Source organism: Chamaea fasciata, unplaced genomic scaffold, assembly GCF_029207755.1.
Source record: "Chamaea fasciata isolate MVZ Bird 193981 ecotype frontalis unplaced genomic scaffold, bChaFas1.0.hap1 SCAF_6, whole genome shotgun sequence".
Taxonomy (NCBI): Eukaryota; Metazoa; Chordata; class Aves; order Passeriformes; family Sylviidae; genus Chamaea; species Chamaea fasciata.
In genome coordinates, this window is record NW_027094091.1 from 49,425,119 (window position 1) to 49,452,107 (window position 26,989).

Below are 26,989 nucleotides of genomic sequence, written 5' to 3' on the forward strand. Positions count from 1 at the left end.
TTTCTTCACACTGTATTTTTACCTGTTTTATTTAGGCTTTGACTAGAAATGTGCCAGCATTTTCAGGAAAGACAACAAGCAGACTATTTCATCCCACTGACAGTTTGATTTTTGCAATTTCTGCACTCTTGTTTTTTTACAACACAAAAGAATTTGGATTTTTTTCTTAATCTTGTAATAAATTTTTTTTCATGACAATTTATGAGGTTTTCCTGCTTGCTTTTGCATTTGGTTTTTTTTTATTGTTCTTGACTTTTTATTTTACTCTTTTTTTTTTGTGAACAACACTTGCCCACTTTGTTCTACAAAAATTAGATTGATCAGAGATCAGCTGAGCTGGGATGGGGTATATTCCTTTTTAATATGCAATGCTGATGTAAATGTAAAACTTTTTTTTTACAGATCCTATAAAGACATTGCTTGAAGTATATAAGTAATTTTAATCAGAGGACTTGTCTGAGTAGTGATTATTTTTTGCATTGAAATACAAACCAAACTTACCTAGAAGAAAATGTTCTGGCTCAGCACAGGCTTTGCTAGACTGTACATCAAAAATCTAAAATCTATTTCTTTCAAGATCCTTTCCTTCTTTGTAGTTCAGAATTGCCTTAGGGGGTGCTAATTTTTTTGAAATGCACCTGCCCTGCCTTGATTACACACAGGGACACAAGTTTTTAGGAGGCAACCTTGATGAACAGCCAGTGTTGGCTTAACTCTGCTCCTTCTTCTTGCAGCTACAGAAATTATACCATTGATTTCAATGAGAACAGAATTAAGGCAACTGTAAGTCCTTCTGGAAACATAACCCCACACTGTTTATCAATTGCATTTAACTACAGCAGTTAATAAAAAAACTCCAAAAGATAAATAAAAATAATTGAGTTCTGCCTGCTTAAAAAAACCCACAAAATCCTTTAAAATAATGTAAAATAAAATCTGCTTTTTTTGTAAAGAGGCAATACTAAGTAAGCAGAAATTCATGCTCCTATCTGGATGTTAATTGTACTTGAATATTTGAATGGGGATTGGTCATAGGCCTAAAACGTGTAAATACTTTAAAATACATTTATAAATAATCATTCTTTATACATCATAATTGTTCTTTCTGCACGTTGAAAACACAGACTTCTGTATTTCCCAAGAAAGAAAAATGAAAATTACTTTTGCTTTCGGCACAAAAAAGTGAAAATGAAGAACAAGCACCACCCTTAAGGGAGTGCATGGAATCCCAGCAAATTGGTCTTTATTTGCCTTAGGGTTTTATTATATATATATTTTTTTTACAAAAGTTTTAAATATAGGTTAATATGTAAACACTGTGCACGCACTGACAGTTTGATCCTGGCCCGTTGAAATCAATGGCAAATTTCCCATTAACTGCAGCAGTGCAAGGGCAAGCTCCACGCTGGTAGGGTACGTGCAGGCCTAAGTCATTGAGGGATTCAGGAAAGCAGGAGCTCAGGTCCTGCTTTCAAAACCAGCTGCCAGCAGAGTCAGACTTTGTGCCAAACACCTTCTTGCACATGTTGGAGTTTTCCTGGTGGAGAGGGTATTCATTCCCTGCCAGCATGGCTGCTTTCCCCCTTCGGGCAGTGTAGCGCCTGCCAGAGGGCAGGCTCTCGTACTTGGTCATGTGAGTCCTGCAAAGACACAGCACCGGGCTCTGGCATTAGCAGGTTTATGCAGAGCTTGCACCCTGTTACAAGCACCTTGCACACAGGTGAGGTGGCACTTCCCCAGTGAGCAGATATAATCAGCAGATGTTTTAGTAGGTGCAGAATAGCAGACACTGTTTTCTTAGGATTTCCCGAAGATTCTTAAGGTCTTTGATTCCTTTCAGGTTTTTAAACATCTTTTGGATGAGAAAACCCTGAATGGAAATCTGGCACAGGCTCTTCAAATGTTATCTTCCTTAAGTTTTAGCAAATAGGAATTAGGAGAAAGCAGTAAACCAAATAAACCCAATTTAAATACTATTCTTTGGCTGCTGAAGAGCATCTTTTTAACCTTACTGCACGGTTGTTTAGTTTTCAGGAAAACTGGTGCCTTAATAAAGTAGAATAGAACATAATGGCTGCAGGAGTTTAACAGACCAGGTACTTTTGGTGACACTACCAAATAGCAGATGATGAAGAAAACTTTCCACTTCAGCTCATTTATGGCTTTGCACTTCCTCTTTCAGTGTAATAGAGAACTACTGCTGGCAAAGCCTGAGATCACCATCAGAACTGATTGCACACGAGGGCACTACTGTCCTGCCATTTAAATTAGTTTACTTGCAAAATCAGATTTAAAAATTGGAAGTGCACATTCAGAGCTGATCAGTTGTGATCTTCAAAAAGGTTATTTCTGAATCTCAGGGGTGAGGGACAGGCAGGAATGGGTTAGCAAAGAGGTCAGTGTTGTGCACTGCACCGGATTGTATTAGGCTGGAATTTGGCCTCCGTGGTTAATCTCTTGTGTCTGTGAAAACCAAAACGTCCAGCAGCTGGCTGGAAGGACACCTCAGAAAGTGTGTACTCTTAGTTCTTACCTGAATGGAGAGTCCACTCTGTCCATCTGCATGCAGACCAAAAATGGGTACTGTGAAAACTGCACTGTGGAGATGAAGTCTAAAGCTGTTTCTGCTTCCGAAGTGGTTTCCATACCAGTTTTTACAAAGAAGGAATCCACCTCGACGTTACCAGCTACAAACACGGCTATCCTACAAAAAAAAAAAAAAAAAAAAAAAAAAAAAAAAAAAAAAAAATCAGGCATTACAATTATTTCAAAACACATTAAAAAAGAGGAAATTTAATTATAAACAGTCCTACCATTCATACATAAAAACTGCCCTCAAAGGAGCCTGTTCTTCACGTAAAGGTATATAAATTCACATTTATAGTGGGAACTGGTATTATCCAGGAGGAAAGAAAAATATAAGTACAAACATTCTCCCATGCACATAACTATTTAATTCTGTTTATTTAATTGCTTAATTCTAACTCATCTGCAGGGTCTTTTATACTTAAATTCATCTCACTGGTGCTACCATGGCTCAGAAGCCTGAGCCGTCTACAGCCACAGCGTATGCTGGGAGTATCTCACCGGTTCTTGACGTTGGTTTTGGATTCCCGGTACCACAGGCTGAACTCCATCCCTCCAGAGATGTCGATGGCCAGTCCACCCATGAACTCCGCACTGGCTGTGGGCCCAGACTGCAGCTGGATTTCCTGGAGCCACGGGAAAGCACAGGTCACTCACTGCAGACCTCAGAGGTTTCCTTATTCCCCTTGGTACTGCCCTCACACCACTTGTCATTTTGCAGGAACAAAAAGGAACAGAGGGATTTTCTGAAAGGATGGAAAAAACATCCTGATGCACCTCCCTCCCCCAAAAATGGGATGAAGCTACAGCAGGGTGCCTTGCATCCTTCCCCTCTCCCTTGTGTGCCAACTGGCATAATTTCTGCAGGGAATATCAGTCTCCAAGAGCTAACACAGAAGTTCCACAAGGAGGCTGTGATGGCAGTCCAGCTAAATCAGATTAAACTCCTTGATGGAAGCCCAGCTTGGTGTGACTTCAGCACCCCTGAGCAGATTTGTAGTGGCTCCAAACCCACCATATGACAGGAATTATGTCTTCAGTGGCTGGATGGCCAAACCCATCAGCTAATGCACCCTAATTTGCCTTTAATGCATTTTCTATTAAATATCAAATGTGCTCATGGCTTTATGAAACCTGTAAGGCTGGACTGGAAACACATCCATAAAGTCCATTTCGGAAGTGGTAATATAGCTCAGGGTCATGGCAGTTCATTACTTTTAAAGTTTGACGCACAGCCAAGATTTTAAGGTTCACCCAGATTGGCAGTCTAGCTCTCTTTATATAGTTGTCCTGCTTCCCTAAGAACTAGTGGATTAATTCACCATTTAAAAAGAAACATTAATTTGGGAAATGCTTATTTTGATCATGTGCCTCACATACAGGATACTTTCTCCAGTCTCACAGATGGTTTTCTCCCTCCTCCCAGGTTTCTGTGCCTGTGGTGTTCTCAGCACCTGTAATGTTGCAGGCCTTTATAGGACATATGGGAATGTGAATTTCCTCCCCCTTTTTGATGTCCAGGCACCCTAGAAGTCTCTATTATCTTCTTAGCTATTCAGTAGTCCAGTGGCTCCAACTAATGCTATCCCAAGATTTAAGAAAGAAGCAAGCAGAGAGTCAGTCTAACTTCCTAATCCCTATAGCAAGCAGCAACATCGGGGAAGGTTTTTGTTCAGAATGTTAAAGTTATCCGGCTGTAATCGAAGACTTGGATAATTATGGTAGCTGTACATGGTTACTTCACCTTTTAGGGTAAGTTAACTATCCTTGAAATTATTTCCTTGACAGAATGAGCTTGGCAGAGCCATCTTGGCAGTCAGTTGATGCTAAAGTGGGCTCAAGATTTAAAGAATGCAGTGGGCTGGCTGTGGCTTATAAATCCAGCATGACCCCAGCAAGTGTGGTCATATGATGCTCTGATTTCTTATTTTCACCCAAGTTACAATCATGGATTGAAACTGTGGTCTTTCTGAAATCAAAGGGAGTTTTTATACTGACTGCAATGAGGCATAAAATACTTCCCTTGTTGGTCTGTTTAGGTGTGGACATAAAGCTTGTGTTACTTTATTTTACTTTGCTTTTAATTGGGACTGGATTGGTGGGTAGCTGCTAATGAGTGAGGAGGTAACAGTATACATGCTGGCAGAGATATGTACACACAACCAGAGCAGCAGATATTTTTAGATGTATTGTCAAATTGCACCCAAGAATATTAAAGTAGGCTGGGTTTACAAAGGCTGCATGGTTCAAGACTTAAATGCTACCTAGAATTAAGCTGTATTTGTCACTGAAACCAGCAGAGAAGCTAAGGAGCACTTGTCTTGTGTTTTACTAGCTCATCTATTTCCTTATTTATAGCTCAGCCCTGTCCCTCGTCTCATGTGCAAATCCAATCCAGGCTGATGGGAGGTGTAAATCACAGGGACCCAGCCTCCTCAGGAGAAGTATTTTCCTTCCCTTTCCTATTTTAAGCTTTGTGTCTCATTTGCGGTGGAAAATGTGATCCAAAACATCAGAATCACTCATTTGTTATGGTTTAAAACACTGAAACGTGCCATGTTTCAACAAAAAAGTGTCTTCATGTACCGCACTGTAATGCAACCTTACTGTAATGCAATGCAGAGATGGCTGCAAGAAGCAGTTCTTTGAGAACTGGCTACCTTCCACTGGGGTCTGGCTTGCAAGTGGCTTCTCTGACCTATAGGTACAGTATTTAATTTCTCTGGGCTTCTGGCAGGTGTGTTGCCTAGGAGAACTATTAACACTGCTGAACTTTAATGCAGGTGACTTAGGAGTCTTGAAAACAGTTTTATGAGAGCTGTTTATTTTATAGCAGGAATATAACTTCTGGTTATTCTTAGCCCTCAAACAATACTGTGGCCAGAGGGAAGTGCCAAAACCATGTTGATGTGCTGTTGAGTTGGAGCATAGCTATAAGACCATTCTTAAAAAGATAGGCTGTGCTTAAAAGGCAGCTCAGCCTGAAGCTGTGTTTAACAGGGCTTTAAACCCCTCCTACCCTTGTGGGGTGTGGAGATAAGACACTGCTGCTGAGGCCCCAAAAAGGCAGTGACTGACTGAAAATACTGCACCCTGATATTGTTAAAAATGGCACACAGTCCCAGCCCTGGCTGCCCCAGGCTTTTGAGAGGTTCTCCAAAGACGAGAGGTAGAGAATTTGCTGGCGGGCAGAGCTCTAGGGGTGCCCAGCCAGCTGATTCAGCCAGAGTATGTCTGGAGCTTGGTGCATGCACAGCAGTTGGAAATATTTAGTTCTCTAAATGCTCTCTATGCTCAGGACTAGACATGATTATCTTTCTCACCTCTGCGGTCTGTTTGTTAAATAGGTCATGGTAAAGTTTCTGCCCATAATCTGCGTGTGAACTGTAAAGCACTGTTGGAATGAGCTTTAGTTAGCCAATTTGGGCACTACTTGGGAAGCCCTCTGGACTTAAAATACCATTAGAAGGAGATGAGCTGGGTTCTGGATGGGGAAACCTGACATGTGCAGAGGGGGTTTCTGTATAATTTTGAGCAGAGTGGATTGTCTCATCATCTACTTTTGGCATTTTCTTTTGTCAAGAATTAAAAGGGAAAAGCCAAAAGTAAAGTTTGAGACTGCAGATGTTTCATGAGTTGAGTACAGCTGTTAAATCCTTAGATTCTAAGGAAATCCCTGCTTGGGAAGAGCAAAGATATCAAACCAAGTTCTGACCCTGCACTTTGAGAGAGATGTCTAGATTCTTAGTCCTCCAATAACACACTGTGTAGCCAGTTATATTTATATGTGAATCTATTTATGCACAAAACTAGCAAATCATCTGGCGTAGCAGTTGCATAAAAGCTGTGTAATCCTCATTTTAATTCCTTGTTTTGCCTAGAAATAAACAGTTGAAATTTGGAGATCGCAGCATTGTTCTTTGAAGGATAGTTATCTGATTCATTCACCTGACAATTATGGCCTAAGTGGACACAAGGTCCCTGGACAACTTGTAAAGAGGAAAACTTAGGTGGTCACATGGCCAATACTATATTCCAAGAAACTGTGGGAGGGGAGGTCATAGCTGAAAGCAATGTGAGTTTTCAACAGGAAACTCAGTTGGATTTGCTTTTATTCAGTGTCACTTTATTTTCTAGAACATCTACTCTCACCTTTGTGCTACGTTGATTTTCAGGTAATTTTATTCTGGTTTTTAATACTCTTTTCTATTGCTCTCCTAGTAAAGGTAGCCAGGTGTAACACTGGTCAGGCTTATCAGCATTGAAAAGAAAGAAAATAAGGTGTCCTACTATAGCAGCATGGGGGAGGAACCACTCTAAAGCACTCTTCTGTGCTTAAGAGACAGAAAAAGAAGCAAATAAAGTGCTGTTAGTACCTGTAAGAAATCTGTGAGGAGGACAAGTCCTTTCACCACGTTCATGGCATCTCCAGTTGCCGAGAGCATTTTAGACATTAAATCACCATACCCTTGGAAAAATGTCACTGGTCTGAGCTGGAAGTCGAACAGAATGGCTGACATGCCAGCAAATGAGTCCAGGTTTTCCTCGCCTTCATCGGGAGTTGCAGCTATTATGGACTCTAGACCCTGAGCTTCGATCACCACCTACAAAGGAACAGTGATACAGAATCAATGAAAAAATTCTGCCTGACTTAGAGTATTAACAACACCACTTATTTTCTTAAGGTCTAAGAGCCTAATTCTAATTTATGTAGTTGTAGTGGAAAAGGTATGAGGTTAAGACTTAATGGAACTAGGCAGAGCACCCAGAAAAATGGAAAATAAAATAATCCCATGCCATGTTTTTGCCCTTTAGGTGCTGAGCAGGATTTACCCACATGTAGATCACAATCCTGAGATTAGTTTTCTTTCAAACAGATTTTCCTTTATTCATATAACTATTTTTCATAGGCAGTTGGGAGAAAAAGCCAGAGATGTTCCACAGCACAATTTTTGTCCTGCATAAATTTAGGAGAATTATAATAGTGAAGGTTCTTGCCAATATTAAGAAAAGTCTAAAACACAGACATTTAAATCTCTTTGATTTGTACCTTTGTTCTGCTCTTCAAATTTCCATTCTGTGACATACCTAAACTGGGACCCGCTTTTACAAACTCACAAAGCTTTTATTGATTACATCAGATAAACAGCATAGGCTTTACACAGACACAGAGCTTGATGTATGATGCAGAACAAAACACTTGTTCTTTTGTTTATGGCAAACATGCCACATTGTGGGATTTCCCCCTGTTATTGGCTTGTTCTCTGCCTAGTGCAGCAAACCTTATGGTCTTAAGCATTATCTGAATTGATTTAGAAGCTGTAAGAAAAGGACCACAGCCTGGCTTGGTGGTTATGTACAGTGTGGCAGTTACCTGGATGGCATGAAGTTCAGCATTTCTGTCAAAAACATGGATGTTCATGTTACTTCTTCGTAAAATGCCAGAGCCGGAGTAGAGGATGTCAAGGCTGTATGTGGATGACACATCAGGACCACCTTGGTTAAAAAAGAAAGAAGGTACCTGTGACTAAACTAGTGGATTAATCAAATGTTTGGGAATACAAGGAGGGTTCAAAGGCAGTTTCATGGTTACATACGTGTGATGTATCCGGTGTAGGCAGAGGAAGAGCCCGTCTTGGAGAAGCGATCGTAGTTATGGGCACGCATGTCCTTCAGAACCTGCCGAATTGTTTTGCTGTGGTATTTCAAAACAAACAAACAAAACCACTGAGATACAAAAATGTTACAGTGCCAGATGTGTTATTTTTAATTTCAAAAGTAAAAGATCAAATTTGAGAGAGGGAGAATTTTCCAGTAGGAAAGAGGGTCTTCAAAACCCTTACCTTTTCCCACTAAAAATCTCCCCTAACCCAGAGTGTTTCTTTCAATTTCAGTTCCTGCAGTCATAGGAAGAAAGGCAAGGAAAGGTCTTGATTGAAAATTAATGGTTTTGAGAAAAATATATATATTGATTATTTTCATTCTCACACTGTGATGTTTAAATTTTTTCCACATCACTGGTTCTTAAAATATAAAAGCAAGGGACCCACTGAGAGAATTAAGATCAACAGATGACATTTTTCACAGTAATGCAAGTCAGATGCCTAATTATTTTTTGTACCTGTGAAAATGTGAATAACTATTAAAAGAATTACGTTAAAATAAAGGGATTTATTCTGAAATAACATTACAAGGGATACAAAAATAAGATATCCTTTTGTACTCTCATTAAGCTTTAGTAATTCATGAGAACCTGTGTGTTCTTTGTAAGGAAGGGCTATATTTATTTACACTGAACCTAATGTACCTTGAAGGCATTTCAAAGTGCAGTATATCTTGGATCATGGAGAGCATGTACTTGTTCATTTCCATAGGCAGTTCCCCAATGGAGAGTAGGATGTTTTTCACTTCCATGTAGGATGGGTTACTGTTTAAGATGATGGCAGCTGCTGTGGTTCTCACTGTCTTTTCATGGACTTTGCGAGTCTGGTGGTATATCCTGTTCATTGTTTCCTTCACCTGGTCAGGAAACACATTATTCACTCAATGCTCATGCAGATGACTGGGCAAAGTACAGGTTGGAATCTCGTTTATAATATCAGCTTAAGTTAGCTTAAGTTAGCTCCATAGCTATGGCTAATACATAAGGATATATTTTCAGCATCATGTTTTTCATGGTCCTTTTGGAATGTTGAGACATGTATAGCTCAGTGACCACAAGGACAAGTGGGACATCTGTTATGTTCTCTCAGCCACAGTCCAAATACAGCCTTACACACTGGTTTTCAAAGTGGGGCTGTAAATAAGTAGCAGCACTAAGAACAAATGTGGCAGTGGTAAGACAGATATTTTCTTGACTGTTAAGGAAATATGTACTTTAAAAATCAAGAATCTTGTTAATTTAATTTTCTACATAGTGCCTGTGGGTGGCCTTGTGTCCCTGAGAAGATTGTGACACATCTTTATTACAGGGGAGTCCATGGAAAGCCACATAGCTGACAGAATGGCCTCCAGCACGTTCATTGCAGAGCAGCACCCTGACAGCCTCCATCCTGGTGGCAGCAGCAGGTATGAAATGGAAAGCAAGGTAATGCAGAAGAGGCAGGACCTCTTGTCCCACTATTTTCTATGTCTTTTCCTACTCTTAGAGGCTGCAGGGTAAAATGCATCTGTTTTACCTTTCTCTTACTTAGTCTGCTCTCCCTGGCTGTGTGAAAGCACAAGAAAGAACAGGGGTTGCACAGGTGCCCAAGTGCTCCCTCTGGCGAGCAGAGCCCGCTTTTCCCCGCAGACTGCAGGCCACCTTTGATGGCTGTGCGTGACCCTGGAGCCAAGGGCTGACCAGCACCTGTCCACCAGTCCATTTCTTGCCTTCAGCATGTTGACTGCACCACACAGCTTGGTGTCATCAGCAAACTTACTAAAATTGTGCTCAACCTCACTGTCCACGTTGCTGATGACAAGAAATGAACTCTGTTAATTTATCCTTTTTCTTTAATACAGTCTCCTGCACCTCATTTCTTGGGCTGTATATTTTCTTACCTCTTTGGTGAGAAAAGAAGGATCATATCTCTGTAAGGCAGTGGCAGCAAGGCTGCTGATGGGCCCTTCTCCTGACTCAGCGTACTTCAGAAGCACTGGAATTCCTTCAGGAAGGAGCGCATTCTTCAGTGCCAGCAGGTACATCTGCACATTGTCATCTTTACTGGCCTTCTCCAGTCTATTTAGAATCAACCTTTTGGCTTCCATAACAGCCTAAGAAAATCAACAGCACATTAAATGGTGATCATAAACTTCCCTTTTTCCCCTTGCATGAGTAGAAGGAGCAGGGCAGGGTTCTGGCATGTTTTTGTTGCACAGGTTTAGCAAAGGTGTCATTTGTATGTTGATGGCTTCCTTCAAGCATAACCAAAGTGCCTGCAGCCACAGTGACACCTGATCCAAAGTTTTATCACTTGCCAGCTGCTCCTGCCCTGATTCAGGGACATCACAGATCTTTTCTGTGGGGCCAACAAGTCCCCACAAAAAAAGGCAAGGGAAGTGTTCTTCAGTGCCTCATAACATAATGTTATAAAACTGCTGGCAATTGACAAGGGAAATTAAGAGCGCCTGTTCAAGTGCTCTTTTCAGTGGTGTGCTGCAGTGCTGAACAACACAGATCCAGCAGCCTTGTCTCATCATTCCCATCCTCTAACACCAGCATCTACTCAGTTCATGCTCAGAGTAAAAATCTTCCTCCTTTTATGCATGTTTGGGGCACAACTGAGTACTTGATTCAATGAATTTTCTTCACAGAGGTGAAATAACCTACGGTGATTGCAAATAATAAACAGATCCTGAGTTTGCCACTGTTTCTCTGTGGATATGCAAAGCTTTTGGAAAAGGCAGCATAAAGGCTTCTGCTGACAGATTCAGCCACAGAAATGGGAAGAGACAAGATTAAAGCCTAAATCTGACAAAGTAGAAGTCATTGTTTTAAAAAAATTACAATCCTCTATCAAACATAGGAGTTCATGGGCTTATTTTAAATGGGAGAATCTGCTTCCCATGTCTGTCATGCTCTACCAGTAACATCACCAGGGCTCAGTCAGGCATGTTGCGGACCTGACCAGAATTTGGGCAGCAGTGACCATCAGATACTCACTGGCAGCTTGCAGCCATCTCTGTCACACAGCTTTTTAATGAGCGCTCCCATGACAATGACAAGAGTTTCTCTGATTTCTTCTTTGGCAACATCCCCCTTGAACTTCTCCTGTCATGCAAAAGCGAAGTTGTTTAGTGTCTCAGTGTAAACATGACGAGCCACACTCTGCTGTGGGTTCAACAGGCTCCTTCATTTTCTGTGAACATTAATGCAATGCAAGGGCAGTGATTACCACAATGGCCTGGGCTCAGGCTAAGCACTGCACATCTCTATCATTACATAGGTATTACATATAATAACTCACTGCCATTTTCACCCTGAGGTACACTCAGCATCTCAATTAGATTCATTTGGGGGAAAAAAAAAAAGGATTTACAGTTCTGGTTACAGGACTTTGATAAGGCAACAATCAAATGATCCTCAAATTATTTTCCTAACATTCAATATTATGTTTCTTTTCTAAGTACTGGATTTTGGTAATATTTTAGAAAGTAAATAGACTTTCAGTCTGGACCTAGAAATGTTCGTTGTTTGCAGACTCTATGTTAATGGCACATTTATAGGAAACCCTGGAAGGCATAAAGAAAGGAAAATTAGAAACAGCAACCCTTGTTTCTTCTTCTCTTCCCCTTTGACTGGGATGAGGCATAAGAGCATTAGCTCTGTTGTATTTGTTTTGTCCTTGGACTTACAGTTAGTGATTTCAGGAGCATTTCACTGGGGTGAGAAGCAAATCCACAGGCATACAGGAACCGCTCCTGCAGGATAAAAGTGCTTGCATCCTTAAAGTCAAGAAACTCCAGTACAGCCTCCAGTGATTCTGGCGTCTGAGCTGAGGTTACAGCATCCACTACCTGTGGACTACAAAAAGTAGAAATTAAATGAACATATCATTGCAATGAGCCGGTCAATACTGAAAAAGGCTTTGCTGCATATTGAGAAAAATAAGCTAATATACTGAAACAACTCTTCATTGCACATAAGAAAATCTTTTACTCTTCTTGGGAAAAGTGTCCCTGAACTCTCAAAATGGTACACACCTCAAAATGGTAAACAAACTCACATCCAGGATAATCTTTGAATTTATGCAAATAGGGGACCAAAAAAGTATGAAAAAACCCAACTATCACAAATGCATTAAAGTCTACAGGACAAGGTTGTAAATATAAAGAAGTGTTACTACTGCATGCACAACGGCACATAGTGAAAAGGCTTCTACCTGAGCGATTCTAAGGTTTATCTCCACTGCTAACAACTGCTGCAATTTATTTGGAAGATCCTGACCATATGACTCAGAAATGCTTTTCAACTCTGAAGTCTCCGTGTGCATGCTGTTCACAACCAAACTCTAATACTAGGACAATTCCCAGGCATTAATCTTCCCCTTCTTTGTTGTATTTTCTATTGAAGGAAACAAGTGGGAACTCAAGAACAAGTTATAGGGTGTTTCAGAACAAGCATTTGGTTTGAAAACCTTTAAAGTTAAACTACAAAGCATGTTGGACTTGAACTGTAGATACAACCCTGATGGCTGAAGGGTTTGCTGAAAATTTATTATATTACAAGAACAAACATAACAGGAAAAAAAAAATCCTTTTCCTATAGACAGTACTGAACACTGGGTTTGCAGCACTAGGGCATCACCAGTAGAAGTCAATCGCTTTGTATGCAATTTTCCCTTCTGAATTTTTCAGTATCTTAAACCTTTTAAAAGTCTGTTCATGGTAACTTACAGAAATTCTTGCTTTTCACTTCTAATAATTTTCAGTATCTCCTCTTTCGTAGCTTTTCTGATGTTCTGAATGAAGGACAAAAAGCTTTTTGCTGCTTCAGGTTTGGAAAGTTTGTCAGGATGCATATGTTCTCTGATGCTCTGCCAGTGCTCAGAAAGCTGCAAAACAATTCATATTATGTCAAATCTCTCAGACTGTGGTTTCAGTTCTCAAAATGAGACTAAGTAAATACAGATATGTAGGCCAGCTGTAGTTCGAATTAGCTGAAGTCCAACAGATTGATGATCCTTTGGCACAGTATTAGTTAATTTATGATATCCCAGCACAAATATCTTTGCAACATTTCTATAGCTGTCTCTCTTTCAACGCTTTGGTATTTTCCTGATGTTGTACATGACCTTAAATGCAATCTCTTTTGGAACAATAAAATTTATTTATACTGTAACTGGAATAAAGTGAATTCTCTTCCCTTGCAAATTTATTGTGCTTTCTGGTGAATATGGTCTTTGCCTTATGTTCCCATTTTTTCCCAAGTAGATTTTTTAAAAAGGGAGATGCAGGATCCCCAATTCACCAATTAATCATATTTTCTGAGAGGACGGTAATTTTGGGTTAGTATAGAACAGGATTAAATGTCCAAGAAGTTATTCCCATTTTTTATTCATAAGCTTGCATACTAAGGGATTTGTAGCTATTGTAAAAAATGAAAGGTAAGATGGTATTAGAACAAGTAACTCGTGGTTGCTGTATTTATTCCCACACCACATTTTTTACCTGAATGAGCCAACATGGTAGCAAAGCACCCATATCTGTCCTTCCAGATGCACTCCCATAAGAAACTGGTGCTGGTATTTTGACCTTTCCTCTCTCCCTCGCCTTTGCCTCTGTTATCTCAAATTATCGAGAACATTCCTCGGGGAAAACTCAGCTGTTCTTTGCAGCAGTCTTTACTGCAGTTTTCCTGAGTGGGAAATAACAGTAGCACCCATTTGACCTTTACTAAAATACTTCCCTTCTGTAGGTTTTGTATTGGGCAATAGCACTTGAACCTGCTGGCAATTAGAAGGATCATTCATCAGTACAGAGTGCAACTTCTATCGACTGTAACAAACAATAATTAGGCAACAATGATTGAGACATAGGATATTTCCTGAGGATTAATGACCAGCTGGGAGGAGCTCATGTTCAGAGGCACAGATGGGTCTTTTAACCTCAACTGGTGATTAGTGCTTAGCACCAAGGTCACTGTTGCTATTATTAACTGAAATTGGATAAACATATGGGGCACTTTTTATTCCCCCTGCTGAAGTTGCACCATAGTCCAGCAAAAAACCCTCTAACTTCATTACTCCTGTATTTTCTCCTGTGCAGAGCCCAGCTGTGTGGGCTGCTCTTAGTCAGTCTAGCCCATACCCTAGAGACAAGCAAAGTGGGAGATGCAAGCTGGAGTCATCTCAAGCGAAAGAGAGTGGAGACCAAGCCTTCCTCTCTGGGGAGGAGTTCAAACTGTTCAATAGCTACAAGGAGCAGCTACCTTCTCCTGCAGTGACCATGGCATTAAAAACACCATTCACAGTTGACTTTTATGAGGGCACTCATTCTCCTGATGTGAATGTCAGGCAGTTTGGATTCAATAACCCAAACATTCAGGCACAAGATGCACACCCTTCCAAATGACAACTCAGCATGGACACGGACCTGTGTTTCTCTGACAGAGAGATCAGAACAGAGGTCTTGTGAGCACTCTAGGAAAACTCCAGCCAAACCAAGAGGCTCTAAAACCAGCAGGAGTTGGTTTTGAATGTCAGTGTCTGACAGCTGTTTACTAACATACAAAGGGTGGCTGCACAAGACAGAACAAACCCACCTCACCTTCAGAAGGGGCAAGAAGCCTTTCCCATAGGAACCATGAGCATAAAAGAATGTAAGGTGCATGAGCTCTTCTGAAAAGAGCATGCTTTATGTTGTCTAAACACAGAAATCTAGACCTCATTTTAAGTGCAAACATTTGTTATAACCTCAGGGAAGCTAGTGCTGCCATCTGGGAAATGAGGATAGTAATGGTTATTTTACTAAATCCATAAAGATAGAGATAAGACCTGTTACAATTTTAAAAGGACTTTGAGAATATAAAACTCTAAGGCATAGCATGTCAGCAGGGCATTAATGTATACTATGATATATAAGTACCATATGCTATGTTGTTGCTTTGGATACAGTGCTGTTTATAGAGCACATCTTTTCATAGCAGTTACTGAAAAATACAGTGAGAAAGCAGAACTTCATTCTCCTCGTGCCATTAGGTTTATAATGACATAGCTCAGTTCCCAGGCAGTGCTCTAGAATTATACCCTGTGTTTGTTATCTTGGTCTTGAAATTATAACTGTTATGACAAACTCAGTCCCAAGTGACAAATTGGTCAGCACAAACCCTGATGGTAGAGTCAGGGAAAAACCACATGTCCCTACTCTGTTTAGGATGCCTCAATATTCCCTGCTCAGAACTGCTCCAGCACACATGCAGCATCATTTCTATATTCTCCAAATATGTGGTTTTGGTCTTCTCTGTGGCTCAACAAGTATTAAACAAGATAAATTTTTACAGTGTAATGCTACTTCCAAATAACTAGCACAAGTTCCGATACAGCAATATATTTGTGCTCTTAAGGAGTATCTCTGGAGGACTAAAATTATGTGTGCTGAATAGAAGCTATATCTTGCTTATCAGCACCAGAGAATAATGATCCTTAAATCAATGTTCCCATTCATTCCTCAATGGTAATAGCATTAATACTGTTTGCCAACAGTCACTGTAGTAATTTATTTAGTTTATGACGAACATCATTAGTAAAACAAAAGATAATGCATTTATAGTGCCATGCTCTTAGCCTTCAGATGTCATAAATATAAGAAAAACAAGGCAGATTTTTTTTTTCCAGGGAAAAATGAGAATATTATTGGACTTCCCAAGACTACTAAAGCCCCATTTTATACTTGTAAAATACTTATAAAATATTTTAAACAAAAGACTTCCTCGGGGTCAGGTAGTAAGAAGAGGTTAAATATACTACCAACAAATGCTTAGCCTGCCTGAGGAATAGCTAATGAATTTGAATTCCTAGGAACAGTTCAGCTCCTCCATGACATAGCTGTTTACAAACACCAGTCAACCATCTTAAAATTAATTTTCCACCCAGAGGAAGTAAGCCTCTGCCACCTCAAGGTTGCCAAAGGTGAGATAAAACAACAGGGTGTTGTATTTTCTAGTGATCTGGAGAAATACTGCAGTCTTTAAAAGAGAGCAAAAAGGTTGGTACTTTTAGTGGTAGATCTTATGACACCCTTGTGGGATGAGCACCATTGCAACACTTCCATACTCCCTACTCCAGGGTGTATTTTATATTGATATGTTGGACCTGACCTAGTTCTGCTTAGACAGAAAATTTGCTTTCACACTTTTCCTGCTCAGCTAAGCAACCTGCTGTCCAATGAACCTGTGTTTACTTACTGAAGGGCATTTTTTGCATTCGGATTTCACTGGCTCTGCTTCCAGGGGAATGGCAACATAATTGGGGTCCAAGGTCTTGATCACACCAGCGACTTGCTTTGCAGCGATCAGTCCCATCCCAGCTTGGACTGACTTCAGTTCCAGCCTCTGCCTGTACATCCACACAGTGAGGAAACCATTAGAGCTCAACCATCAGCGCAGAGATGCAGAAATCACACCAAGACAAAACAAAAAACCCCTCCACGGGCAAAAAAATACAGAATGTAGACTTATTGAAGCCTTATTTTAGAATGTTCAGAATATGGCAAGTCTGTGGGGTTTTTAAGGTAACAGAAATTTCTGACACCAGCAAAATTACTGCTAGACTTATGTGCAATAAAATATCTGTATGAGAAACTTTCTAAAGCACAGATTTATAACACTTGATAAACAGCCTTCAGTATTTATGTGCATTCTGAAATGTTTCATATATTTGCTCTTAAAAGATCTGGAAAGTGAGATTTTTGAATGTACTTTTAAATATCTACTATTACTGAAATGCCTGAATAATATATCTTGTATGAGTATCTCCACACCTTCAGTGCTTTGGAGTCTGGAGTCTAACACAGATCTAGGTTTCACTGTTGTTTCCTTTCTATGCAGTAGATTTTATTTTCTATACTTCCAACCTCTCATATACTAGAAATGGAAATCCATCAGAAGTATTTCTTGATAAATGGGAAGACAGAACACCTATAGCACTAATGGGTAGATTAAAAGGTTTTGGTCAATTCTTGCTGTTTTCAGTTGACTTCTTATGAATGTCATTATGCAGTATTTGTGGTGTGGTAGAACCCCTAATCAAAGTTAGACTTGGTACCTGGCACAGCTGGACCTGTATATAAATAAAAAAGAGACCTAAATCCTTGCCTGGAGAGTTCACAGCCTTAGGTCTCTAAAATTAATAATTTTATATTCTATAAGACCTACACATATAACCTGACTTGAACCACTAGTTTTGCTACCATCAATGACAGTCCAATTGCCCAACTTACTTTGAAACTATTTTGGCACCAGTTTTTCGTCGGTAATTCAGAACGAAAACAAAATTTTCTTCTGCCTTAATGGATTTAATGAAACTGTCTTCCAGCACATAAACTGTAGCAGATGTGCCTTTTGTACCGACATCCAAGATCTGAAAATTATTAAAAAATAAAACAGAAAGAGGGCTATTCAACAAACAGCAAAATAGGAAAAGAGTTCCAAAGGAGGGTAAGACTTGTAATGAAGTAGAGCCATATGAGGAAGGTGCATATAGGCTGGCATCTCAAATTAAGCCAATGAACCAGGTTTTCGAGAATTCCCTCTGCAGGAGGGAGCCACTCACTTCTACACCATGTGCTTCAAATTCAGTATGTTCCAGGGTAAAACACAGTAGAAGCAGGGCGGGAAGTTATGGTGTAGGCTGCAACTGAGAACACACCCAGTACTACATTTAGTTTAAGATACGCTTTAAATAAGACAAGAATCTTTCCCAGAGAAATGTCTTGTAAATGAGATTGTCACATTCACGCTCATATCAAACAAGGTGGCTGGCTTTGCTTCTTGTTTTGTAAACAAGATGATGTCTTTGTGGTAAGTGTGAAAATTTGGAACCCAATCGTAGTGTTAAGGCAGTTTATTAAGAGAGTGTGTGCTGTCTTTGTACTTCTCTGAGCTGAGAAAGGTCAGTTTCTGATGTGGAGAATCCCAGTGCCTTCAGCAGGTGTCCAGCCTGCCCTCAGCAGTGACTACTTAGAAAGACATTCACTAATAGTGGAGGACCATTAGAGCTTCAGCTACCTCTATGGCACATCTGTATTACACCTGGGTATTAGGGAAGCCTTTGACCTTCCAGGCAAGCCTGACCAGGCTTAACCATTCAGGAGTCAGCATCTTGCCTGGCATTTACAGCAAATGGGAAAAAAGGTTACTGTTATCACTATGACTGTGTCTGTATCAGCTGAGCCAAAGTGGTTTACACCACAGGAGAATCCGTTCCCTGTTCTCTCCATGCAAACTACATACGACATTTGGGCTAGTAAAACTATAAAATTTACATATAGAATTTGCTTTCTCTAATGCAAGAAGAACTTCTGAGAAGATGAGTAGTAGCTGCTAAGAATGTATTTTTAATAGGAAGAATAGGTTTTATTTTGTTAAAGAAATCATACCCGGTTGTGGCTGGTAAATCTTTTTCTTTCTATTTCACAGGAGTTCAGGTCTTTTATTTTAGTCACTTGATCTTGCCGCACGTGGTAAGTAGTATTGCATTTCCCAGAAATGTCCACCTTGGAAAAGAGAGTTAGATTAGGACAATTTCTTGAATTTATCTTTGGGACCCCACAACACCTTCCAAAGATGAAGCATTTTCTCCACTGTTGGAATCCTGTACCTGAGATGCTTTTTGAGGATGTCAGTGGTTCTAACTATTTGCTTTGGATTGACAGGGGTACTATTCATTAGATGGCTATGAAGAAAAGTAACAATGGTCGTTTAAACAAAATAATTAGGAAATACCGGGCAACTCACACTATACTCACAAATTTTAGTTAAATTCAAGCTTTGTTCAAGGGGACAGGTTTAGAAATTTAACAATGGAAGGCAAATTAAATGGATGCAGCTAAACTAGTGTTAATTTTGTGTGGGTACTCAGATTTAGAATGGGACTCTGCTGAATTGAATTTAGGAATCAACCAACTTTAAACAGCAGTATAATCACTTTTATAGTGACCTGGTTTAAGGTAGTTTATTACCAAAGTGTGCTAAATTTATAAAGGCATTTTAAATCAAACAGATTGCACTACTTCTTTATGCTAATTGCAGCAATTTGACTTGTGTCACCAAATATTCAGAAGTCTGTCTTTATGTCCCTAACATCACATGTGATCAAAGGGCTGACTTCTATCACAGTTCACTCCTTCTGAAGTCAGCAGGAGCCACAGGTCTGCCTTTCACAGCAGATCCTAAGGTGATGATATTCTTGCCTGATAGAGCACCATACCTCACGGGAAGAGCCAGAGTGCAGCTGTAGCTGGAAAAGGCTAGCCAGACCTCTCTTAATATTCTGAGTAAAACCAGGTTCATTTTGATAAGAGTAGAAGGTTTTGACCTGTAGGGATTAAAAAAAAAATTATAAAAAGCATTCAAAAGTGTGTAAAAAAACTGGTTAAATGAGAAAGGAATAGTGAGGAGCCACTCTAGAAAAACTCCCTTTACTTTTTTCTCATTAGAAAGTTGAATTTGGAGCTGTTGCTCTTATTTAAGCAAACTGCAGAGGCTGCAGGGCCTGACAACAACAGTAGAAATATGTTTCAGCCTTCAGTTGAACCTAAGTACAGTTTCAGTGCACTGAGCATCTCTCCTGGAATTACAGAAAATTCAGATGCGAAATGGGAAACTTCATAATTTCACAGGCGACTCATTTCTCTGCATAATCCTCAGGCAATTACAGGGGCATAATATCTGTTGCACTTTAATCACAGGTTACAAAAACTCAGGATGAATCATAGATAAATCACAGAATGACCTCAATGACGTGTCAAACGTATCACAACCTTTGCACTTCATGGGTCAACTGTTGTGCTTGAGCCTCTCCTCTGGTAACAAGACTTTGCCCCTCCACTTTGCATTCAGGGTGCTTTAAAAGTGCCCCTTTTTCTGGAACTGCAAGTACAATCAGTGTGTTATCTCAGGGCAATCCTGGAAAGTGAAATTATTGTGCCAAGGATGAAAGTGTCACACTTCAAAGAAACCATAAAAGGAGTGTATAGACCGTAGTACCTGAGAAAAAGCCCGAATTTTTAATACTACATCTTAGCCTTAGCATGTGAAAGCGTGCAATGTATGAGGAGCAGATGCATTCTGTGTTCTTCTGGTACCGCTATTCTCATGTACGGATGTGTACAGTTCACAGTCAGTGCTGTCCTGTTTCTTTTTATGTTGTGTAAAACTGATGACAAGGCTGAGTCTGAAAGTTACTGAGCAGGTCTGATAGCAGCTGCAATTCAGCAGGCTGAGCTGGCAGCCAGGGTATGTGCTCAGTGCCTATTTACAGCAGGAGGTAAAGATCCTGCTGGGATAGGGTGTCACAGCCCTCACTCGGCTCTGCAGAAGGGAAAAGGGAGTGTGACCTTCAACCTTCCTCCTTTCTCACAGTCCCTCTGCCCATGCTCCATCTGCTGAGCATTGCTCAGGCTGTAGAGGGGAAAATGGGGCTCCTGGCCTAATGCTACAAGCAACAGGAGGGTGAAGGACCAGGAGCAAGGAGGCAGGAGCAGCCATGGCTTGAGCCTCACCACTCCCCAGCCAGAAGAGTAGGCTGAGTACAAGGGGACACATAAGCAGCTCTGCAGAGAAAAAAAGAGTGGGATGGATGTACCTGAATCCTCTTCTCAGAGAAATGGGGACTCTGAGAGCTACAAATGGACATGTGTGCTCCTGTGCTGGGACAGTGCTTTGTTATTCTCTCAGGGTGGGATATAAAACCCAGGCATGTGTTGAGAGACACCTGCTCTCTGACTCTTCTCCACTGATTTTTGGAGACAGTCTTCCAGTGGGGGGAAAACATGTAAGGCTGTAGCTCTTTCAGCATCAAGCTCATTAAACTTGGGACTATTGAAACTGCAGGTGACACAGAAGTAACTAAGCAAACCAAAGAGCTGGGAAAAGCAGTCCTGGTAAAATATTTGGTAACGGTTTAAAGTGACTAACACCGTTCCTCATAGACTCAGTAGAACATCCTTCATGATAAATGGTATCTCCTTTTCTGCCTCCAGATCTTGGACAAAATCCTGCCCTTGCTGAAGTCAACAGCACAAATCCCAGGTAGCAATTGTGTACATATCCACATGTGTACCTGTATATTTGTGGACAATCTGTCCTTTGCTTCCCCACTGTGTGGTGTTCTCAATGCACAATAGGCCTGGGATAGAAGGTAAATTACAGTCTGTTCTAAACTACTGTATTTCACATAGAGTGATAGGACACAACAGCTTATCAAAAACTGAGTGAATTGTGAACTGTTAAATTATTCAAGTTTGTTACAAAAGATTTGTGTTATGTTTCCCTAGGGACTGAGTTTTAAAAGACAGGGTCTTACTTTTCCACGGACTAGCTCAATCACTATGGGCCTCTGTAAAGCCTCCAGATAGTCTTTCCCGATGATCTTCTCTGTGCTTTTTCCTTTGAAGATATTTTCAGCAGCTGGACGTTCATTCACATTTTCAACCTGGACATCTTTTATCTATCAAAGTAAAAGCAGAGAAAATTAATGTAGAGAGCAGTGCAGAACTAGCCTGGAGCAGGCTAGATAGACTAAATCCCATAATAAATGTTCTTATTTCTGCATTTCCGGTTCTGATCAATAATCTTTCATGATTACTATGTCAAAGTTTACAAAAGAAGCCAGTGCTCTCCACTGGGGAAATAAATGCCAGAAAATCTCACCATAAAGCTAAGTACCAAAGCCAGTTTCTATTTAGAAAATGTCATGATTTGTAGCTAGAACTGAGGGTTTCAGACAACATATTGTCCCATGGGTAAGGGCTTGCACACCAGTTGTTTGAAGCTATAGGTGCTGTATGAAGCAATTTCTAAATACAGGAGATATTCTGAAGTTCTGGCTTATGATGTTAGATAGACACTTGTGAAATCTTATTCTATAGGAATCAGATCATCAAAGCAGCTGGGTTTAGTTGATGAGACTAGAGAATAAAAGGTTTAGCTAGTGTTCTGAAAGTGAGCTCTCTGAGATTAGATTAGCAGCTAGGTAAGTGTAGCAAAAATTGTGTATGTTTTGTCTGGTGGCAATAATTACCGTAATTTTGACCAGCTGGTCATCATCATTGTCAGGATTTCTCCATAAGAGGTTGACATCCACAGCAGAAGAAATCCGATATCCTGCACTTTTCTGCAGTGATGCTTTCACCCGATCAACATAGACTTCAGCTGAGTAAGCAAACTTATACAGCTTGTCATTATTGAGGCTTGGCCCAGTAGTGTGCCCTGTTTGGAAAGCAAAAACAAACAGCATTTTAGAACTGACTAACTCACACAATCTACCATTTTCTCTAAGAAACACCTTTAGAAAAATTAAAAATTTAATTACAAGCAAAAGATTTATGGGACTGATCCTGCTGGTATTGATTACAGAGGCTGTCCCACTGAAGCAGCTGGGGTTTTTTGTGATTTAGTTCTCACTGATTGTACATATTTAACATAAGAATGGCCACAAAATGAGATTCTTTTCTTCAGTTATGTTAGCATTACAAATTAATCTAAAATTATTTGCAACTCAAAATACTGTTAGTAATCACAAAATTTGTGTGCTTAGCAATGTGAAATGCGCTGATGTGATTTGCTGGAGCCAAAAGAAATCATTCTCTGCATCTTTTGTATGTTTATCGGGAATCTTCCCATTGGCAGTCTTGCCCAAGGGTGACACGAATTCAATGAAAACGTTAGGAATGTATTTTTTAGATTAACTAATTAAGCTCTTTTTCTCTCTACTAAATAATTGTCCCCATAGCTGTGTCTCTGCTCTTAATTTATATCTTTTAAGGAATATAAAAGGGAAGGGAAGCAAAAAAAAAAAAAAAAAAAAAAAGCTGGCTGTACACTAAGTGCTCTTAACATTCTCAAAGCAAACAGACACAGAGTGACCTTAGGTGCTATCTGTAAGCAGCACAGCACCAGTCTCACACTCCCAAATGCTGCACCACTGAATGCACTGAAAATTTCTTCATGGAGTTCAGGAGGTACAGAGCAGAAACAACAAGTTCACAACAGAGTTAATCTAAGAAACACAAAGTGCTGTCCTCAGGGAGATGAATCTCAGTCTTATGACAAGTGCAGGGAAGGGCGGGGGAAAGAAGAAAAATCTCTCACAACATCTCAGAAAAATTCTTAAGCATGCTGTAATGGAATCAGTGTCTTCAAAGTCCCCTGCAGAGATTCTTCAGGCTATCCAGATTTATGTTATATCCCTCTCTTTTATCTGACTCACTTAAATAAATTTCAAATCACTGCATTGATGGAAAGGAAAATCAGTCTTATTTCACTTTAATATGTTAAAGCCCGTTTAGGTGGGTGCACAGGGTAGTTCCATTGTGGCTGGATGGATACATTCTGCAGCTCTTAAAGAGCCCAAAACCTCTGCTTCGTTAAGATTTTGCTCACATCATTCCTCTGTTCATTCACATACCATGGCAGTGGATTAAGGTCAGCTTCAGAGAACCTTACCCTGAGCAAAATTGACACTTCACCAAGTTTAGTCTGCAAGTTGTGTAAACTGGCAAAGTTACGGAACTAAATGGACTTATACTTCATGCCAGCTGGGGATGTGGTGCAGCAAATCTGGTGATCCCAGTGGGCGCAGCCTGTTTGCATGTGAGAGGCCAAAGCTGTAACTATTGATTTTTTTTTTCCCAGGGATGCTGAAGGATTCATGTTGGCACGATGGGGTTTGCATGTCCTGTGTCTGTTTCAAAACAAAGTCACCAAGAGGCATACAACCCTTCCTGCAAGTTTACTGTGAATTACCTAGGCAATTTCCTTCCCCAATTCCATTCTCTGAAGCTACCTTACCCTCGAGAGCAGAGGGTGCTCAGTGCCTGCTCAAAAGTGGCTATGCCTTTCAGGGACATCCCTGGTTCCCTGCAGTCCCTTGGAGCCTGTTGCTTCCTGGTTCAAAATGTCCTTCATTTGCAGCAGAAACTGCAGTGCAAAGAGATTTTAAGAATACCACATACTAGGTGCATTCTAAACACAGTCCTATCTAAAGGAAAAAAGTAGGTGAATAACACATCCAAGAGAAATTATTTGGGTGCTCAGAGACAAGTGTCTTACTAGTTAAGGTGTATGTTGTGGTTTTGCTCCCTTCCTATTTTCAGTTGAAAGCACCTTTCACCTACCCTCTTCCTTTTCCCACAACTGAACACATACATGGTTTTATTCTCCTTTTGTAGGAGCTCCTTCCCTCTTCCTCCCTTTCAGCATTTGCTTGTCCCCACATACAAAAGAGCTGTACCATCCTAAAGCAAACAGATGAACAAATGATGCAGCAGCTTCTTGCAAGTGTCATGGAAGAAAGAAATAATTGCAAAGTATTCCTGGAAGCTAGAAGAACATGTGGTTTTGAAAGCTTTCATCATTTCACACATAGAAAACACTGCAGGAGCCACGGCAGAAGACACCTTTAGTTGCCAGACAGGGAAAAGGTAGGCCAAGAGTGGATCATGATATGAGAAGCAGCAGGGATGAGGCAGTATTGAAAGCAGTCCCGAAGAGTTAGCATTTCTCTCTGTGGAAATGGGGAGGCCAAGAGAGGCAAGTGAATAGTGTGGTCAGGCTGAGAGGCAAGGGGGATCTTCACTGATGAGAGACACAGATACAGGGCCACTGACCAGAACCAGTATTCAAAACAGCACAACTAAATTTTCATGCCAACTTCCATGAAGTAAACACCAGTACTATTTTAAAAGGAATATTGCAACATCTTTCTGATAGAAACTTTTCTTAATAGAAAGCCCTCCTTTCAGAAGCTCCTTCCTTTGTATTCAGCACAGCACTGGAATCCTTGTTGCCTGTGCAGCCACTGACATTTCAGCTGATGGCAAGTGTCCCACTGCCTGAGAAGGAAGGAGAGACGGACACACAGACTGCCATCAGCCCAGCCATGCTCTCTGGGGGTCAGAAGTGCTGCTTCCAAGGTGGAGTGCATAACACATAGTTTGACTAGTAATGTTTAGTGTCTGTCATTAAGGGTAACATGCCAAGTCTATAATTAAATCATGATACTGTATAATACAGAAGGTTACACTGCATGAGTAGAGACAGCTGTCAAGTCCTGTGCCTTTTATTAATACATATGGCATGCACAGCATGTGTGTCTCTAACTACTTGCTAGCTCTACCTTCATAAATCATATTTGCCACTGTCTCTGATAGCAGATAGCTTTAAAAAGCAAACCCCATCAGCTTATTTGAAAACATTTTTCAAGTGGAACTGCAGCAGGAAAGTTTTATGTGTGCTTACCTACCTGAACTGAACAGAATCATGTTTCAATATTTCCAAAAGGCAGCATGGCCTGATGAAAAGGTAAAATACTAATACTAATCCCAGCTCTCACACTAAGGCCCTAAGTGGCCTTTGGGCTAGTAATTTAGCTCTCAATCTCCCTGCACAAGAGAGAGAGGAAATCTGGCAGAGCTGAAATGATGGCTAATTAAAGAGAAAATGTTTGCTCAGTATCCTGGGGATGTGACAAGCAAATATTACTTCACACCAAGAAGCTTTACTTAATTGATATTAAGGGGAAGCTGGGAAGATCAGACACCAGAAATGTGGCACACTGGTACCTAGCCATAAACTGAACATGGCAGTCTCATGAAATAAATTCACAGGTAAAGGCACTGCCTGCAAATTTCTCCCCTTTATAACTCCTGTCATGAGGATGTAGAGAAGCAGGAAGGAAGGCGGGTTGCTACTCTGTGCTTACACAGTGTCCTGGATTCCCTGCAGGAAGCAGGAGGTGGCACCCATGAGAGCACCTCTACAGCCTTTTTAACAGCTTAACCCAGGATGGCGTGTCCCCCCTGCTTCTCATCATGATGGAGACATCCTCATTAAACTAAAAACTCAGCTTGTGTTATAAGGCTGCTGTTCCTCTCAATTTTATGTGAAGTTATACATGATGAATCACTACCACAGACACCTTTCCTTGCTTCACACATTGGCACTGTAGAAGCAGTCTCCAAGTCTTCATACCCTAGATTTTGTCAGGATGCCTGGGTAAAGTTCTGCTCACAGGGTTTCTGCAGACATCCAGATTTTCAAGACTTACTACAGAGCAAAGTTCTCACAAAATTAATAGGATGCTTCTTACTGACTTCAGTGGTAGCTGAGTCAACTGCTCAGAAGCTGAAACCTGGAGAGTCCTGAGCACTTCCTGGCTCTGCTCCATCACAGCACTCCATGTGTTTAACTTCAGAGCGTGTGAAAAGGCCCTTTGAAGTTGGTGCCCCCACAGTATGTCCTGATTAAGCAAGGTCAAGATCCCTAATCTCCTGGGCACACCACTGGCCCTTGTGCACTTGAAAACATCATCTCCTCCATCACCTCTCCTGAGAGGAATGCCACAAGCACTTAAACCTAACTACTAAATGCATCTTGTATTACTCAAGCATGTCTAAGTAAAGTTGATAATTTTTGAGGCAAAACAGATCTACATATACAGACTGATTATGCCTCTGGCTGAGGCAGAAGCTGAACCAAGCCCAGTAGAGACCTACCTTTAACAGAGGCTGAGTAGGTGGAAATGATGCAAAGGAACAGCACGGTAAGGAGAATCATGCTGGACTCTGCAGAGCTCCTGACTGCAGCATGAAGTGTGAGAGCCTCCAAGAAATGAGCTGAGAGTGGAGCTTGCAGAGAGAGCCACAGGCTCAGCCACACTGTTTATCTAGATGTAGTAAAGGTCAGATTCCAAATTCCACACTC

At 40.6% G+C, this 26,989-nt stretch overlaps 1 protein-coding gene across 2 annotated transcripts; it reads right to left on the bottom strand.

The window, feature by feature from the left end:
• Nucleotides 1-26,848, bottom strand: MTTP (microsomal triglyceride transfer protein). Of its 2 annotated transcripts, XM_066186319.1 has the most exons (18): nucleotides 26,782-26,848; nucleotides 22,308-22,495; nucleotides 21,591-21,734; nucleotides 19,494-19,601; nucleotides 18,664-18,780; nucleotides 17,506-17,645; nucleotides 16,472-16,622; nucleotides 12,964-13,121; nucleotides 11,923-12,091; nucleotides 11,231-11,338; nucleotides 10,129-10,341; nucleotides 8,894-9,105; nucleotides 8,184-8,281; nucleotides 7,961-8,082; nucleotides 6,963-7,190; nucleotides 3,088-3,212; nucleotides 2,534-2,704; nucleotides 1-1,640 (listed from the first exon to the last, which is right to left on the bottom strand). In XM_066186319.1, exons 1-18 carry the CDS (start codon nucleotides 26,840-26,842, stop codon nucleotides 1,472-1,474), a joined length of 2,682 nt encoding a protein of 893 aa, XP_066042416.1. In that variant the 5' UTR covers nucleotides 26,843-26,848; the 3' UTR covers nucleotides 1-1,471. The 2 variants fall into 2 exon arrangements, with proteins under 2 accessions (XP_066042416.1, XP_066042417.1); XM_066186320.1 differs by lacking the exons at nucleotides 22,308-22,495; nucleotides 26,782-26,848 and adding an exon at nucleotides 21,938-21,955.
• Between the last annotated feature and the right edge of the window lie 141 nt (nucleotides 26,849-26,989).

What these genes read in the sequence shown, in the direction of transcription:
- MTTP (XM_066186319.1), bottom strand. Translation starts at nt 26,842, where the DNA reads ATGATTCTCCTTACCGTGCTGTTCCTTTGCATCATTTCCACCTACTCA. An exon ending in GAGATGGCTGCAAGCTGCCA is followed by an intron (nt 10,342 to 11,230) that starts GTGAGTATCTGA and finishes TGATTTTCTTAG; the next exon opens with GCTGTTATGGAAGCCAAAAG. An exon ending in AGAGTGGACTCTCCATTCAG is followed by an intron (nt 1,641 to 2,533) that starts GTAAGAACTAAG and finishes GTGTCTTTGCAG; the next exon opens with GACTCACATGACCAAGTACG.